Source organism: Colletotrichum orchidophilum (assembly GCF_001831195.1).
Source record: "Colletotrichum orchidophilum strain IMI 309357 chromosome Unknown Scaffold_147.1, whole genome shotgun sequence".
Taxonomy (NCBI): Eukaryota; Fungi; Ascomycota; class Sordariomycetes; order Glomerellales; family Glomerellaceae; genus Colletotrichum; species Colletotrichum orchidophilum.
The window spans coordinates 77636-94185 of record NW_019173103.1 but is presented as its reverse complement, the minus strand read 5'-3'; the positions used below and the strand labels follow the sequence as shown (position 1 = coordinate 94185).

General features: G+C 50.8%; 6 protein-coding genes across 6 annotated transcripts; 4 read left to right on the top strand and 2 right to left on the bottom strand.

Annotated features, from left to right (window-relative positions):
• Positions 1-1321: 1321 nt before the first annotated feature.
• Positions 1322-2857, top strand: CORC01_12260 (uncharacterized protein; the record flags this gene model as incomplete). Its single annotated transcript, XM_022623881.1, has 6 exons — positions 1322-1522; positions 1586-1713; positions 1767-1866; positions 1928-2069; positions 2128-2336; positions 2408-2857. 6 exons carry the CDS (start codon positions 1322-1324, stop codon positions 2855-2857), a joined length of 1230 nt encoding a protein of 409 aa, XP_022469638.1.
• A 2228-nt stretch (positions 2858-5085) lies between these two features.
• Positions 5086-5906, top strand: CORC01_12259 (uncharacterized protein; the record flags this gene model as incomplete). The annotated part of the gene is made up of 4 exons (XM_022623880.1): positions 5086-5279; positions 5333-5435; positions 5543-5709; positions 5789-5906. 4 exons carry the CDS (start codon positions 5086-5088, stop codon positions 5904-5906), a joined length of 582 nt encoding a protein of 193 aa, XP_022469637.1.
• Positions 5907-6079: 173 nt separating this feature from the next.
• CORC01_12258 (uncharacterized protein) lies at positions 6080-6364 on the bottom strand (the record flags this gene model as incomplete). The annotated part of the gene is made up of 1 exon (XM_022623879.1): positions 6080-6364. The coding sequence occupies one exon, from the start codon at positions 6362-6364 to the stop codon at positions 6080-6082; it is 285 nt and encodes a 94-aa protein (XP_022469636.1).
• A 2779-nt stretch (positions 6365-9143) lies between these two features.
• Positions 9144-9683, top strand: CORC01_12257 (uncharacterized protein; the record flags this gene model as incomplete). The annotated part of the gene is made up of 1 exon (XM_022623878.1): positions 9144-9683. The coding sequence occupies one exon, from the start codon at positions 9144-9146 to the stop codon at positions 9681-9683; it is 540 nt and encodes a 179-aa protein (XP_022469635.1).
• A 744-nt stretch (positions 9684-10427) lies between these two features.
• On the bottom strand, positions 10428-13492 carry CORC01_12256 (protein kinase; the record flags this gene model as incomplete). The annotated part of the gene is made up of 4 exons (XM_022623877.1): positions 10428-10723; positions 10798-11063; positions 11143-11996; positions 12062-13492. 4 exons carry the CDS (start codon positions 13490-13492, stop codon positions 10428-10430), a joined length of 2847 nt encoding a protein of 948 aa, XP_022469634.1.
• A 1838-nt stretch (positions 13493-15330) lies between these two features.
• CORC01_12255 (uncharacterized protein) lies at positions 15331-16329 on the top strand (the record flags this gene model as incomplete). The annotated part of the gene is made up of 1 exon (XM_022623876.1): positions 15331-16329. One exon carries the CDS (start codon positions 15331-15333, stop codon positions 16327-16329), a length of 999 nt encoding a protein of 332 aa, XP_022469633.1.
• Positions 16330-16550: the final 221 nt, after the last annotated feature.

Sequence of the window (16550 nt, the reverse complement as noted above, 5' to 3'; positions counted from 1 at the left end):
TCACTGTGCCCCTTTGCTACAGGACTTCTAAAAAGTTTTTTTTTCTTTTGGTCTCTCGGGCCGCTTTGACCTGTCAACCATCCTCTTGGACTCATGTAAGGTCTTCCATCATCTTCTTCCCCTTCTGGAAGTACTCTCGGGCTTGACCGTCTGATATGGAGCACCGCGACCGAAGTATTCAGCTGCCCGTTTCTGGGGCCGGGCCCTCTCAACTGCAGTATCGTCTGCAAATCCTAGCCATTTACGTCTAGTGTTCGCAACTCCCCCCGCCCCCTCCCCACATCACCCGAGGTATCCTCATTACCTTAATTATCGTAAAGAAAAGTATTGAGAGTGTGGGCGCTCTACGCCGAGGGAAGCACCTGCGTTCCACTTGGGCCCTCCTACAGGGCTCAGGGGAGCTGTTCATTTCGAGTCATGGGGTAGGCATGCATCATATTCCGCCATTATGATCTAGGAGCTTGACGAGCGGAGGAAAGCCGCGTCAACTGAACGCTGGACAAGCGCGAGAGCGGAGGCTACGTCGACCCAGAACATGGCTGCGAGGCTGCGTGTGATTATCATATTTAATCTGAGCTGATGTTAGGGGGCCTGCGGATCGAAGCGTGCCGATGGAGCGGACGGGGGCCCAATTCTTAAAGTATACATTGTAGGTATCCTTACCTATGAGCCCACAAATCCTTCCACCTAGAACCCTGCAAAGAGCCAGAATTACCGAGACAACTTGGACTGCCAGGGGTAAGGCGAGGGAGACAACCGCAAGCCCGACGATGAGCGAGTGTAGCATCATCCTGAGCCACCACCGTTGTGGTAACCCCGCGTCCTGCTCATCAGATGCGGGCTTCATCCGACGAACATGTTCATAGACACTCGAACCCTTATAACGGTAGTAGGTATGGTTTGTCTTGGTGCTTCCCAGACACGGAGCTTGGTTTGCGCTGTGACAGATTGGAGATGGAGGTATGCAACCGGCAAAGTCGGATGGGTCCTTGTAAACTCATCCAAAGTCGCCGTGCTGATAGTAGGGGAAAAGTCTCCTCCACCATGGGTTGCATCAGTTGGGACGCTGCGCTCCAACTTGCCGCGTTCAAGCCTGTTTCTGTGTTTCCAATGATCTATGGTCTAGTTCCCTTACACTAGTGTTGGATCGTAGACCCTGACTCAAACATCTACATGCTCCTTCCAGCATTCCAGGGTTATAATACTCGTACGAATGGCACTCCTCACTCTATCGGTCTACCTTGCCTTCCCACTTGGTTATTTCCATAGTCATCGGGCGAATTCAGAACCCATACTCTCTCAACTGCGATATAATCTACCAATGTCGACCAGCGAGCCTACAGACCTTGCTGCACAGGCAACGGCAGCAGCTGCCACCGAATCAAATCAACAGTTCACAATCGAAGTTTGGACGCTGTACGGAATCGGAGTCGCTGTGACTGTCCTCAGGACGTACGCCAGAGCCAAAGCCGTGGGGTTTCGAAATTTCCGGGCTGATGATTACCTCGTATGGGGAGCAATCGTATGTGGTCTACCAAGACAGCGCAAGGCACCAAGGGCATGTCGCTGAAGTCAATCTGTGTAGCTATTCTACACAGTCCTGTCAACCCTGGCCTACTCTATTGGCAACATTGCCAACGGCCTCGCCAACAATGGCATGACAGATTCAGAGCGAGCAGCACTGTCCACTAGTGATCCGGAATATCAACTAAGGTAGGCTTGCAATGAACTCAATACCTGAAGCCATTCATTGAGACGAGAAATAGAGTCACCGGGTCGAAGATCCAGATTGCCGGGTGGACCACGTATTGGGTACTCATCTGGCAGCTGAAGCTCGCGATGTTGGTCTTCTACCTTCGGCTCACGGTACCTACCCCTACTACCTAGTCATATCGTATCGTAGCTGGTGACTAACACAAGCACGCAGGAAGGTCTAGGTCGTCGATACCGCATGCGTATCTTGATCGGTTTCGGCCTTGTGATTGGGACATTCATCGCCTCTCTTGGGGCGGTTTTCTTGTCTTGCAGACCGGTCAGCAAGTATTGGCAAATAAGCCCGGACCCCGGCAGTAGGTTTCCAAAGTCAAAAGCTTGAAGTGCAGCCCATGCTGATCAGTTTTCTTCTAGATTCCTGTCAAGCTGCCGTCTCGTTACCGATAATCTGGACATCCTTCGCTACAAATGCCTTGACCGATATCTACCTTATATTGATCCCTATTCCTCTACTGTGGGGGACTACTTTGCGGCTTGTTAAAAAGATCGCGTCGACAATCGTGCTCGGCGCAGGCATTTTCGTCCTGGTCTGTGCCACGCTCAAGAGCATCTTCGTCTTCGTGGTACATTTCAGAACTCCAGAACTATTCATGTTCTCTTTGAACTATTTATCTGTTTACTAACACTGGCCTAGGATCCCGTCAATGGTGCCCAACTTGCCGGCAGTTGGGGCACTCGGGAAATCTTCGTCGCAACCGTCACTACAAACCTTCCCATGATCTTCCCACTCATCAGAACCCATGTCAAGCCTCTTTGGCCCAATTTCTTACGCTCAACGAAGAATCCCAAAAAGGTCTACAGGACAACAAGCGGCTTCCGAACTATCGGAGTCAGCCACGGAGATTCTATCCGTCGCACTGGCCCTCCTGGCGCAAACCCTGTCGCCTCCATTGTGACTTTTACCGAAAGCAAAGAGCGCATAATGAGCAACGTTCAAATGCAAAATCTAGAAGGCTTTTTAACGCCCACATCAGGGAAGCTGCCGAATGGTATCGTGGTATCGAACGAGGTTGAGGTCATCACCGAGGAAAGAACCAGCCAATTTGGTGGACAGAGCCATCAACGAGCATATGAAGCTTGGTAGTCCTGGAGCTCTTATCGTTCATTCGTGTTCAATTTCAAATTTGTTATCAATGCCCGGTTATTTACCACATATTAATTTCTATCTTCGTGCCATCAAGTAGCATGCTGGTTCCCAGAAAGCGTGTCTGACTTTACCATGCTGTTGAACGCCATACCAAAATTGGCTGGCTAGCCTTGTCAGATGGGAGAAAATTCATGTTGTTAGAGATTCAAGCAAAGGGTACAGATTCCCATCAGGGAGCATCGGCTGTACAGGCTGTACAAAATTTCTTGGACTGACTCGGCCCAAGTCATTTGAAACTCTCCCTCTTCGCAACAACCACCATGAAGGTTTATGCAGACTCGGGGAGTTTCTGAACCTTCGCTGATAGCAGAAGTTTAATTGAAAGCCAATCAAATGTGAGGGGAGGATACATAGCCGCCACCCATGTTCGCTCAGTCATCCTCTGTTTTGTGCACTCTACCTAGTCAGCAAAGGCGTGTATTATCACACAAAGAGGCCAGCCCACTACATTCAAATGTATACACGTCCACATGTTGGTGATCATATGTCTGTCTATTCTGCAACATTTGTTTTTGTTGGGAGTGAAGCCGCAGATCTTCAATGCACAAGTGATGATGCAGTGCTTACTTGGCGATCACCAACGACATCCAGAGCCCGGTGTCTCTCAAGAACATACTCTGTAATCTTCTCGGTGGATGCATGGAGGCAGAGCCACAGCGAGCTATCCCCACGTCGCTGCACAACCCATCTGTCTCCTAAATGAACCGGCGTCTATCTTGCTGACGCCTTGCTGCTACCTACATTTTGAAGCTGCAAAGACAACTCGGGCTAGAACGGACTATTTGCGGCCCACCTCATACCGTTTGCTTGAAGTTCTGGTTCCCAGCGGTGGGTGAGGTGAACATCCCTGCTCGTTGGGCCTCCCACTTCCCATGCCCGCTTTGAACATATCAGAGGGTGGGAGCATATTCAGCAAGGTACTTGGTTTGAAAATTTCAACGCGGAGAGCAAAATTTTCTTAGGTCTACTCGGGAGAAACATGAAAATTGGCTAAGCAAGTCCTTGCAATTTCAAGTTCTTGGGGTTGACGGACGATTGAAATGAATCTCACCTACTGTGGGTATCTCGACATCGAACTGGGTATACCTACAAAGAATGGTGTAAATTGTTGCTCATGGTCACCTCAAAATCAATACGATCTTGCTTGGACTATAAAAAAAGAAGTTACATTTGTGTGGAGGCGAACGATAGGAATCGGACTTGATGTTGGGTTTGCAGGCTCGGCTATCTGGACATACCTAGCACGCTGCCCATGCGGTTCACGAGGTGAATGAACATATGCTGAGCAACTCTCCGTATACCAGAATTGCCTGAATCCAGATGTTTGTACGGTGAGAAGGTCGTCGATGACATTGATTCGCGTGGATATTGTCCCTTATGTATCACCAAAGAAGATACCGGCTGTCGTTGAGTAACAGCAGCACGCTCGGCGCCTTGCTGTCGATTTATTGTTTTTAATCGTTGTTCGAGAGTTTCTCTGTCAGTTACCTCAGACAACCCATAGGAAAAACCTTTTTTTAAGCTTACGATCATTTCAGGCGAAAATTGACCAAACTAGCGAATTGCGTGCTGCCAAGTTGGCGCAGGTGCGTTGAAGTCCTGAGATGAGAAAACTTAGGCAACTGAGCGGGACGGGTTCGGCTGTGAGAAAATGTCTCAATGAACGTTTGGTAAGATCTCTTAATATGGACCGAGCTAGCCACACTGCGATTCTGTATTGGTGTTGTGTGGAGTTGCCCAATGTGAGCAATCAACTCGGCGCCGACAGCTTTATTTTTCAGCTTGCCTAATATATACCAGTTGTAAGACAATTGATTGTGCATTGTTTTCGGAGCCGGCGGCGAAAGTAAGCACTAAATTCAGGGAGCGCTGACAAAGATGACGTAGACTCGTGTAGTCCCAAGGGCTGCCTTTTTAGAAGTGATTATTCGACCCCACCTGACCGGCATGTCGCGCCGTGACAAATTCGCTCTGCCCGGCGCCGACAGCGTTAGTCCCGGACTTTCCAACCCGTCTTCGACATGGACTTTGGCTACATAAGGTTTGACTTGCTAGAATTATCACTGTGATATTACTGCTAGAATCGAACCAGTCAAGTATTACTTGCTATTCTGAGCTTGCCTAGTCACACTCAAAGACAATACAGTAATAGTTTTGTTCTCAACATGACAGATTCAGTGCCCCGCCGACGCATCGTCTTGTCGAATCTTCATCTCAACTCGATCGATGGCAACATCAATACTGAACCCGGGGTAGAGGTAGTAACCAACAACTTGGAGACAGAAAACCTCTTCGACGGTCTTCTGCAGAGGACCAAGATCGGTACTGTCTCTGCGGTCCCTGCGAGTAACGAGGGATTGTGCGTAATGTCAGGCTCCCAGAATCGAATGAGTTGATATTGATTCCTTGCAGAGGTCTCCCAGCTTTTGCTGATGTGCCTGGAAGTGGCATTGTTTTGCCTGGGGGCGTGAATCTTTACTTTTTGGACTTGGCCCCAGGATATACAACTCCGATGGTACGTAGAAACTGTCGGGTTCTTTATACCGATTGTTTGGCCCTTAAATACTTTCGATACAAGTCATGGCTTGGATTTACCTCCAATTCTGACTCAATTCTCTTCAGCATCGGACCGTGTCAGTCGACTACGTTGCCGTCAGCCAGGGAACACGCACCCTTATAACCCCCAAGACTGCTTTCAGCGCCGAAAACAATAAGGCCGACTATAAAGACACTATTGAAAGTCTGCTTCGTCCAGGAGATGTTGCCGTTCAACGCGGGGCTATGCACGCGTACGTACTACTCTCGTCCCTAGAGCCAAATGAATACCATTTCTGAACATTAGAGCTAATCCGTTATTTTTTGTCATAGCTGGGCGAACAGAACTGATGAATGGGTTCGTATGATTGGCATAGTTGTGGACGCAAAGCCGTCTGAGATTGTAATAGGCGGAAAGCAGCTGGAATTAGGTGAAAAATGGCTTCAGTGAGCACTGAAGATCCAGAAGCAAGGCTCTGTTCAGTAGAGCTTCCCGCTGTCTAAAAGGGTTTTGCATTGGAGTATTGACACGATAAACACACGAAGAACTATTGAATCTTGCAAGGAGAGAAACATGAGCAAAGAAGTCAGAAAAATGAAGACATTTGAGTCGTACGTGCGTCTCTAGTCCTTGGTATTCATGCCAGGTCGCGGGTTGTATACGAAGCAATCCCTGTTGTAGAATGTGATACCTGTGCCAACCTCTCCATCAACTCCGGCTTCCGCTGAAACCTCAAATAGCCTGCACTCGTTCGCGCTCGGCTCCCATGAAAAGGACTGGCAGCGGGGTGGCCGGCGAGCGTCGGTGCATAGCTCCCAACCCTTGCATGCGTTGTCGCTATCAACTCCAAGGCCGTAATTTCCATATCCGGGTTTAATGCTACCCTCAACATTGCAGGTCGCGTTCATTGGCGCCTCTGGTGGCCAAGATGATAGGGCGTTGACACAATATGCTAAGATGGCGAAGTAGGAAAGAGATACAAGATCAAACATATTCATATTTTGGCTTATTTCCCTATATTGATTTGAAGAAGATGTTTTGGTATACGATGATGAGCATAAGAATTTCATACGCTGCCAACCAAGATTGGAGCGACCTATATATAAGTCACGAAAAGCGAAGGGGAGTGATGCTAGCTTGCCCTTGAGACTAGCCTGCCACACTGCCTACCTGGGATAGGAGATTTGGAGGCTTAAACAGCCTTAACGCAGCTGACGAGGAATTCTGGTGATCCCATGTGTGAAAACATACGGAACTGCAGCCAAGTCGCAGCTCGTGTCTGCCACGGACGCTAGGCATTTGCAGGCTGGCTAAATTGTGCCACAGCGGTTTCGCGAAATGGCCACTCCTTAATAAAATTTCATTCGCCAACGTTGAGAAATGGCGAAACGGCAAATCAAACCACTATATCTATTCAGATTGTGTCCCTCTTATGCAACAGTATCTCACTCGAAGAGCTATGATAGGCAAGTATTGGTTGCGTTCGTCTCCAATCAGGATACCTGAAGCAGAGTGGCGTCGAAACATGCGATACGAGCAGGTGGAGGGCTTATCTCAGGCTTCTATGTATGATTTGTCCCGAGATAACCGAAAGATGAGTTTTGCCTAACAACAATTCATCGACTACAGATCAATATATTTTCAGCCATGAATAGTAGATATGTATTTATTCTTCCATTATTTGAATAGTTGGTTGTCGAAAAAACGACGCCGTTAATTGCCACCCGCAATTAACGCCAGATACACCTTTGTGGTACAGGTAGATAAATAAATCTCAGCGAATTTACATATTTTAATGTTGTTGACGCAAATTATTCGCCACTTTCATCTAGCTAAGGCTGACATTCTTGAGTTTTCAAGGTACAAAATTGTCACAATAGTGTACATAGCGTTAATTTTTGCCCGCAATTAACGGCGTCGTTTTTGCGACAAACTTCGGGTCGAATAGTGGATTGAGATACAAAAACTGGTAAATAATGAGCTCACAATTATGTTCTGCTCACATCTCAGCTCGGGTACGCTGGTGAAAAACGACCTACTGTATAGCAAAGGACTTTTGTAGTCTGAGAGACCTGCAAATTTCATGTGACCATGCCCAAAGTAACTTTATTTTGTCTCCGTTGCGTTCCGGCCCTCATCTTAAGTAGCATGGAAGAAGATAATTTGGTATTCTATGCACTCCTAGTTCTTCCTTGCCGAATGGTCAGTATGGAGGCTCAAATAATGCTTACTGGATCCTAGCCAGTAGGTGGCCTGGTAGGTGAAAGAAGCCATCCTAGCAAGTACGCAGGTGAGGATGCTGGTTTCTTTCGACGCCATATTAAGCACGCCATTTCTCGGAAAGGTGCCGAGACCTGATGTACATTGCCGATCGGGGCTCTTAAGCCGGACAAGCGGCATTTCTACTTCTGTCTGTTGATGTAGCGGCCATATGAGGCAAGGATTGAGACGGAACATCCTAGTTGAAGGATTTAAGCTTGTTCTGATCACACGGAACGACAAGTCTGAATTCTCCTTCATAGATGGGAGCATCATGCTACTTTGTTGCCATAAAGTCTATTCCAAACCTGCACAATGAAGTCGACGATGCATCACAAGGTCTATGATATCAATCGACGAAATAGGATACGGTAATGTCATTTCGAGAGGAAGTATTGAAGTGAGGCGGTCTCCAGCTACAGTTGGATGATCTGCTAGCAAGTGAACAGAGATGTTGAAAAACGCGCGACCGCCATACTGCACGTCAATAACATAAAGTATCAGGTATACTTCAATGATTACTATCACATGTGCGTCTCGAAGTCGATGATGATTGATGAGATGGCATGCCATCAGCTAGAAACGGCCACCGGCAAAGTCTCGGAAAGTGTGCAAGATACTGAGTGCCGAGCTTCAAGTTCAAGGATGCCGAGATACAAGCGATGCTTCCTTAAAAGTTATGACATCAGTTGTCGGCGGACTTTCAACAATGACGTTGGCGCTTATCACTTTGCCTGAATCAGAATCATGCCTCAGAACTCACATCAGCAGCCTATGATGGTCTTCTATGTGCGCGGGTACGTTATTCTCGATATTAGACTTTTCCCGTCACCATTATTCTCAATGACGTAAATTTGCCATGTCGATGACTGAGACGGGCTTTCCAGGAAAGCCGAAAGCACTGGAACTGGTTGTGTCAGTTGAGCCTCGGCCCGGTGAAAAGGGAAAGGAAGCCGTGCCGGCCGTCGTGACTCCGCCGAGTCCGCATTTCCATAGTTCGTGTTCGCATAATGAACTTGCTTTCCACGGAGGTGACGGGAGTTCTAGCCTCATCGAGACCAGTAAATCAGGGACGGATGAAAGCCAACGGACATAGGTCATTATTGGTTGGAAGTGGGTGTGTGAAGTCCAAGTATAAAATTTGGCAATTCCCTTCTCAAAATCAACTGATGAGAACGCATCCATCACATCTCTTCGTCCACCTGATAAGCCAAAGATCCCTCACACACACACACACACACACACACATACATACTGATCACTGTACCTTGTTTTATCATTCAAAATAAGCTTTTTAAATTTCCGAATTTCCCGTCAGTCCAAACTTTATCCACGTGGCTGGGCTCCTGATCTCCCCGTACCCGGGTTCCCCGAAAACTCAATCCTGAGAAACGCAGGATCATCTACCTAGCTATCTGCTTCGTTACAATGAAGCCCGTTCAACTTTTCCTCTTTGCCACCCCCATCCTCGCCGGTGTGGCACCAGCCACCGCCGCCGAAAAGTGCGGAAACCTCGGCGTGATGGCTTATACCGCCGCATCTCTCGACGCCGCCGGTGGCGTGGATCCCGCCCAGATCCGCGCTTGCCAGGAGCACCCCCTGGGCCCGGACCCTCGACCCGAACATGCCGTCGGACCCCGTCCCCAGGCCTCCCCCACCCCCACTCCCTCCCCCGCTTCGTCCTCTATTGAGGACGTTGACGGCAAGGAAGGAAACTCCACCGTGAGCCACTGGGGCTGGGGCTGGCACCACGGCGGCTGGGGCAACTGCTGGGATGTCGATCCCGGAGACTATGGTTGTTCGGGGGGCTACTGCTACAAGGCTTGCGACGGCGACGGGCGGTGGTGCTGGACCGCCCGCAATAAAGGCTACGGATCTTGGAAGAAGTGCGATACAAAGTCTGATTGCGCGAATATGGATGATCTCGCATGCGGCCGGGGTTGCAAGTCTTGTGGTTGCAGCTGCTAGACGACCACGCCCTATGTATCGCCTTCGCTTCTCTTCCTTTCGGAACTCTCTTGTAATTCTTGTTGCGTGTATGGACCCGGGAATGCGATTGAGTTGGGTGTTTTGGCTTCACGGAATTTTGTATTTAGTCTACCTTATTAGTAAAATCTTATTGAGGTGGCATTAATTATCGTCTTTGGGTTCCTCCCTGCTTGTCGCCGGTTTGGATTTTTATGCCCATGCCGTACTTTGCACGTGTTACTTTTCCTTGATTGACCATCTCGTCTCAAGAGTTGACGTAGACGGGCCCGGCATCGACACATGCATGACATGGATTAGAAATCTCAATCACAAGAACAAATCACATGAATCTCTTTTCGGATGCAGCCGAACTTTTCTCAGGCGCAACCAGGAGACGACACAAGAATGATATAGCCCTATGGATCTACAGAGGAAGATCCAATTGTGCTTACCTGAAAACCATTGTCGGATTGATTTTTTTGTCAAAACATCTGATCTCGATGTGGAATTTCTTTAACGTCGGACAATGCGTGACAAGGCTTGGGGTATGTATCTCAATATCTCAATAACCGGATCTAGCAGCTTCTTCTAATGAATAACAAATGCCCAGAGTCCGTTACTCCGGCTAGTAGCTCGGGGTTCTGCTTAACATCAAGACCCCGTGGTAAAGTCCCCATAAACTGATTCGCAACAACCATGAACAAGAAATTGATTTCCATCCACTGCAGCATCTTGTCTCATGATTCAGATCTGCTGACCTTGACAGTTGAAATCAGTCGCTCGGTTGTACTCATATTGAACCCGCTCCGCTTCAACTTGCGTCGATATTGCATCAAAGGATAGTGTTGAATCATTGGACCAACCACCTGTCATCGACGGCGCTTCAGATAGATACGTCGATGACTGTGTGAAAGACATTGGGTTCTGGAATTCGTGAACCCACTTTAGGCATATGTCAATCTCCAACTGGACGTTGTCGTAAATTCCATGCTGTTTCTGCGACTCCAGAAACTCGCGGAACCTTTCAAGCTCGTCGCGATCTAACAAGTCAGCTCTCCATTCGTATTAGGCTTCTCCACGCCAGCCTCGGCCCGGGTTTTTGAAGAACACGTACATGGAGAAGGAATTTCCTCTGGGGATGTCGACCCAAAAAGAATCTTGTAGATCTCACCCCATTTGTAGGCACCCGGCATGCCGCGCATCTGGGCTTGACATGAGCTCAATTGGGCGTCGTCCATCTTGTCATCAACCACGTCATTCCGACTAAGGCATGGGACTTTAGCCTTGTAGTGATCATTCAGTTCTGTCGCCGTTGGTAGCCGCTGCAGACACCTGCTACATCTGTATCCAGCAGCGTAATGCTTACGACGGAGATGTTCCCTAGTATAGGGTATTAGCCGGTGCCATCACGTACGTCCTGACCAGGTTAGACGAAACATGAGGCCGACGCTGAACTTACTTGAGTCTGGGAATCTCCCAGCCAAGACCTCCACAGGAGTTCCATTCCTTCACGCCATACTTTACCGGGTTGTATTTGAAATAGGGGCAAGCAAATAGTCGCTCTACCCTCTGGGCACTCGTAGGAGACTCGGAGCATGACTCGGCCGCCCCTGGTGAAGATGCAGCACTCCATGTCAGCGGTTTCTGCGACCTCTGCCGTTTACGGCCAGCCTGCTCGCTTGTAGGACCACGACGCCGCTTTTTCTCCCTGGTGCTTTGAGGGACAGTGAGGCGAGACGTCGAGGAATTCTCGAAAGCGGGTAGATTTTCTTCTATGTTCGGAGACGTGAGTTCACCCTTGTCTCGTGAGGCTAACAAGGCCATGTCTCCAAAGACATGGACTGGCTGATTCATGGAGCTGTCGTAATGAGCTTGAACCGGAGGGAATGACTCCGACAATGAGCTTGACGATGGCACACCAGACGTTGCGTCAACCCAGTCACCAAACCCAGTAGTTGAGTAGCAGGGACTCCAGGGAGCGAGCGGAGGTTGAACAGTCTGCAATGTTCGATTCTGTCGTTTTGGACTTGGTATTTGTACCATGTTCACACTGAGAGACCGAGCTTCGTGAGGCGAGGATCCCCTCAAAAGCGCGCTTCGGCAGTTCCAACTTGACATGCCTCCACAAGGTCCTGGCTTTGTATAGCCAGGGTCATCGGCGCACTTTTCGTACATCTTCTCGAGCCTGGATACGACGTCGGCGCTGGTTATCCGCTTGGACCCGTCGACTTCCAGCATTTCGTCCCGAATCAGATCCAGTAGGTCGCGTGTAAATGTGCTCGCTGTCGGGGCTCGACGAAGCCTGCTGATCCACTGCTCAGACCGCATTAGCATACGTACAACTGATGTCGAACATTTCAGTATCCGTTACTACTCACGTGAGAGACGGCATCCTTGAGTTTGATTCGAGTCCCCTTCGCCTGGTCTTTGGAAACCTCGAAAAAGGAGTTGTCGAGCCGTCCATCGGCCTTTGTCTGACGATTGGCGCTGAATGTTTTGACCCCTTTGCGTCCCAGTGTCATCCAAGTAGCTGCTACGCTCATGACGCAGCCGAGTGACCAGATGTCTGCCTTTTGGCCGTCAAATGCGCCCACATCGTGCTCCGGAGCGCGGTACGTCGGCGAACAGCCTGCAGGCCTATCTCCCAGCGAATGGTCCGTCCCGCTACCAATACGGGATAGGCCAAAGTCGGCGAGCTTCCACTGTCCGTTCTCGACGAGAATATTTTCCGGTTTGATGTCCCCATGATAGCCACGAACGGTCCTCACAGGTGATTCATGGCATTCTTTGTTGGGACGCTTCTTCAGCCGGCAGTAATGGATTGCCTTCAGGGCCTCGGCCACGCCAAGCATCTGCTTCGCGGTGAATGTCGTAACCTTTGTGGTACTGCCCGTGTCACAAGGCATAGAAGATGGCTGGCCAGCGAAGAGGCCGTGAAGATCGGTTTCGGCCCAGGGGAATACCAGATAGTAGGTTTTCCCACGCTTGAAAGTGGCAAGGAGCTCAATGACATGAGGCTGGTCTCGGCCGCCAAAGGTCTTGAGGGCTTCTACCTCACGCCGATAGTCTTCCGACCCCGCGTGGAGGAGCTCCTTGACTGCGACCCCGGAGACGGGAAAGTCGTGATGTCCGTCGTGAACATGGGCGTGGTATATGTGAGAATTGTTGCTCGGACCGTTGCGAAGAGTCCGCACCCCATCAGAGGAGCCCGGCATGACGAAAGGGAGGACAGTACCCGCCGGGAACTGGCGGGGCTCGCCGTCGAGATCTCGTCGCGCAAATACAGGCGCCAGAAATTTCCACTGCGTCTCCTCGAAGAGTAAAGTTTCGTAGTGACTGAACCCGACCAATGATAGATCGAAACAGGACGGGGTAGTCGTGGACCGCACTAAGGTGGTGGTCTTTTCTACCGGAGGGGAAGTAAACGCCAAGGGCAATTGCTCGTCGCCGAGAGAGTTCTGTATGAATCCTGGGAGTGCATCGACTCGACCGATCAAGACCAGAATGGCAAAAATCTTGGTGTACGTCTTCTTCTGACTGAAGATTGCAGAAGCATAGATACCGCACATGAAGTTGGGCATGCCAAGGCAAGAAGTCTGTAGAGCATTCCGAACCGACTCCGTGGTAAGGATCCGGCCAATGTTAGGCTCGGGGAGGAATTCTTTGGAAGCATTCCCATTGAGGTTGAAGGAGCGACACATGGCAGCTTCTAGCAGCTGTTTAAGAGGCATAGCGGACTCCGAGATGTCAGGCTGAGGCACATTCGGCGGGAAAATGGAGGTTTCATCTTCGGCAGTAGTCTCGACCATGCTCAAGTAATTGGTATGTTTATGGTATGCTGACGGGTGTAGTCTGATAAATCGACGAGGCTATGAGCGGCTTCGATGAGTTGGTGGGAGACTCCGGCAGAGGGCGGGAGCAACAGCTTTATAAAGACGAAAAATTGTCGCACTTTCCATGGAAAACAAGGCTATCCAGCATCAAAGTGCGCCAATGCCAGATTCGCTAACGCATGCCGCATCACTTTTTTCTTGCGTATCTGCGCGTTTGCGTAGGACTCGACGCTTGACGGGACATCTCGGGCCATCAAGATTGGACAGGTTCACGTAGGGCAACCAGGCATCCAGCACAGCCTCAATTCCTCAAATGCAGCAGCGCCTGTGATTTACTCGGTTGATTGGCGAGGCCAATCCCCTCACCGAGTTTCAGTGTGTCTGATTGACGAGTGAAGGGAGAATGGGCCTTGTGAGCCACAAAATTAAGAACTACGCGTGAGGAATGTTGGATAAATGAGGGAGTGGGTGGTGAGAGAGGTCGTACCTTACCTTTCTAGGTATTTTAGGTGAGCAACAGAAGCCGAAGTTTAAGCTTATCCGGAATTTAGATCGGACGTAGAGCTTGGTTAGTCATCCACCGACTCCACGTGCATCCCCCCTCCCATTGTTAAGGTACTTTTCTTCGACCAAAACTTTCAGTACCTTAATCACTTATAGCTCGAGAACCCTTCATTAATGACACTTGTCCGAGTGCCTCGCCTGCCATCTCATCTCATCGAACTCTACTGAGCATCTCACGCACTTACTCCCATCATGGCATCACGCTCTCAAACAACACATGGGGAATCGAATCCTTCCAAGTTCCGAGAAACGGAGAGCTGAGCATTGGTAGACTTAGATAAGCCAGCGCGAAGAACAATCGGTGAGTGTGCCAAGACCAATGCCAAGGAAAAGAAACCACCATTGGGCGCCTATCACCTCGCACCACGCGACTTTCTCGCCCGTTGCATGGTGCCGCCCCCCCCCGATTTCACTCGCTCTCTTTTTTTTTTTTTTTGTGCTCATAGATGTAATCTGTGATCAGTATCCGTAGTACCGTACGTACCTTGCCTTATGGTGTGTGTGTGTTTGTGTATAGTGTAGTGCCGCGCCTTTTCACCCCCGCTCACTCTCTCCTCCGTGTTCGCGTCCTCTTTTCTCGGCGGTGTGCCCAGGAAAATCCTCACTCTCCAAAGATCAAAACCAAGAAAAGAACAGCCGCCCTCGGGTCGAAGGATGAAGCCGGCGACAAAGGTGTCGGCGATATCTTCATTACCTACCATCACCACCATCACCCATCGGCAACCCGCCCATTTTTCTCCATCGCCTTGACAAACCAGAAAACCTCCGTCCGCATAGGTCGGCAAGCCAACAGCATACGCACACACACATACTGTACCGCACCGCCCGCCGCGACCCCGGTTAGGACAGAGAACACCAGTAAGCGTTTCCCGTCAAATCCACAACCCGCCCGCGAACACACGGCGCCGAGATCAGAATCTCACCCGTCGTTGCCGTACTTCCGTGCCAGACGAACCACCTCACTCCCAGCCCGCAGCATCGAGCGACGAACAGGCAGAGCAAACCCGGCGCACCGCGTTGCCATTGTTGCGCCCCGGCTCCCCCAGCCTTTATACCTCTTCGGCTGGGTCTTGGGTCTCCCTTTGCCTTTGTCTTGGCCCTGCGTGGCCTCTTGCCGGTTTCCCGTGTCTGGGTCCCCTTTACCAAATTTACCTTGCCGGCCGTGAACCGACGAACAAGTTGGACAACCCGTTTCGTCCGTCCGTCGGTCCGTTTCCCCCTCCCCTGCCTGCGGATACGCACCCCCTAGCATGAGGCTCTCGTCCCTGAGTCTCATGGGGACGTCCCTCCTCACGGGGCCCGCCCTCGCGACGGTCCCCATCCTGACCGAGGTCTCCCTAAAAGGCTGCGCCGACGTCGCCTGCCCGGCCGGCGCCGCCGACGACCTCGTCGGTGAATCCAACTGCACCCTCGGCGGCTCCGTCCTCCGCCGCGTCGGCATCGCCCCCGAGGTCCTCGACATCCCCATCGACGACGACAACACCACCGACATCCGCAAGCTCTCCCTCACCGTCGCCACCCTGGCCAACAGCCCCGCCCCCGCAAACTCCCCCAACTGGTTGAAGAAGCAGCTCTACACCCAGTCCTACTACCTCGGCGCCCCCGCCGGCCTCAACCTCTCCTCGGACCGCTACCCAAAGGGCTGCGCCCTCATCTTCCAGCACATGTTCCAGACCTTGCCCACCCCGCACGAGGTCCCCGACCTCGACACCACAGACTGCAGCTCCTGGCTGCAGCAGTCGTGCATGGACGAGATCACGGGCTACGTAGACGACTTCCGCGCCGCCCACGCAAAGGACGAGACGCTGCCGCGCTGTCAGGAGATTGCCATGTATCTCGAGGAGCGGACGCGCACGGACAAGGACTTCCACTGCAACCTCATCGCCGGTGCCGTCAACATCACCGGCGCCGAGATCATCGGGCGCGACGCGCCGACGGTGCTGGCGCAGGACGCCGGCGACAACAATGACTGCCATCCGACGCTGCCGCAGTCCTACGACATGCTGAAGCTGACGGATGTCGAGCTCATCCTCGACGGGGAGGGGAGCACGACGAAGCCGACGGGCGGGCTGAACGGGTATACACCCGTCATGAGCGTGTTGTTTGACAAGCTCCTATATTCACAGTGGATTTGCATGAAGACGTTGAGTGAATATGATCAAGAGAACGCAAGTGCGAGAACGAGCACACCGGTGATGGCGGGCCTGATCATGGGGCTTGCGACCCTAGTAGCAATCATGATGCTATGAACAAAAACCACGGCGAGAGAGAGAGAGGGGGGGACGACTTTGAGTGAATCACGAGAGGAAAACAGGACTAGCCCGACTATTTATGACTTTACGCAATATATACCCAAAGAAAATCACGGCGAGTAGATATGATACCCCTTATTCAACCCAGTGCCTTTGACCAAACGCCTGTATACATGCCCAAGTATGAATGTTGATGTGATGATGCAAATGGCGGTGGT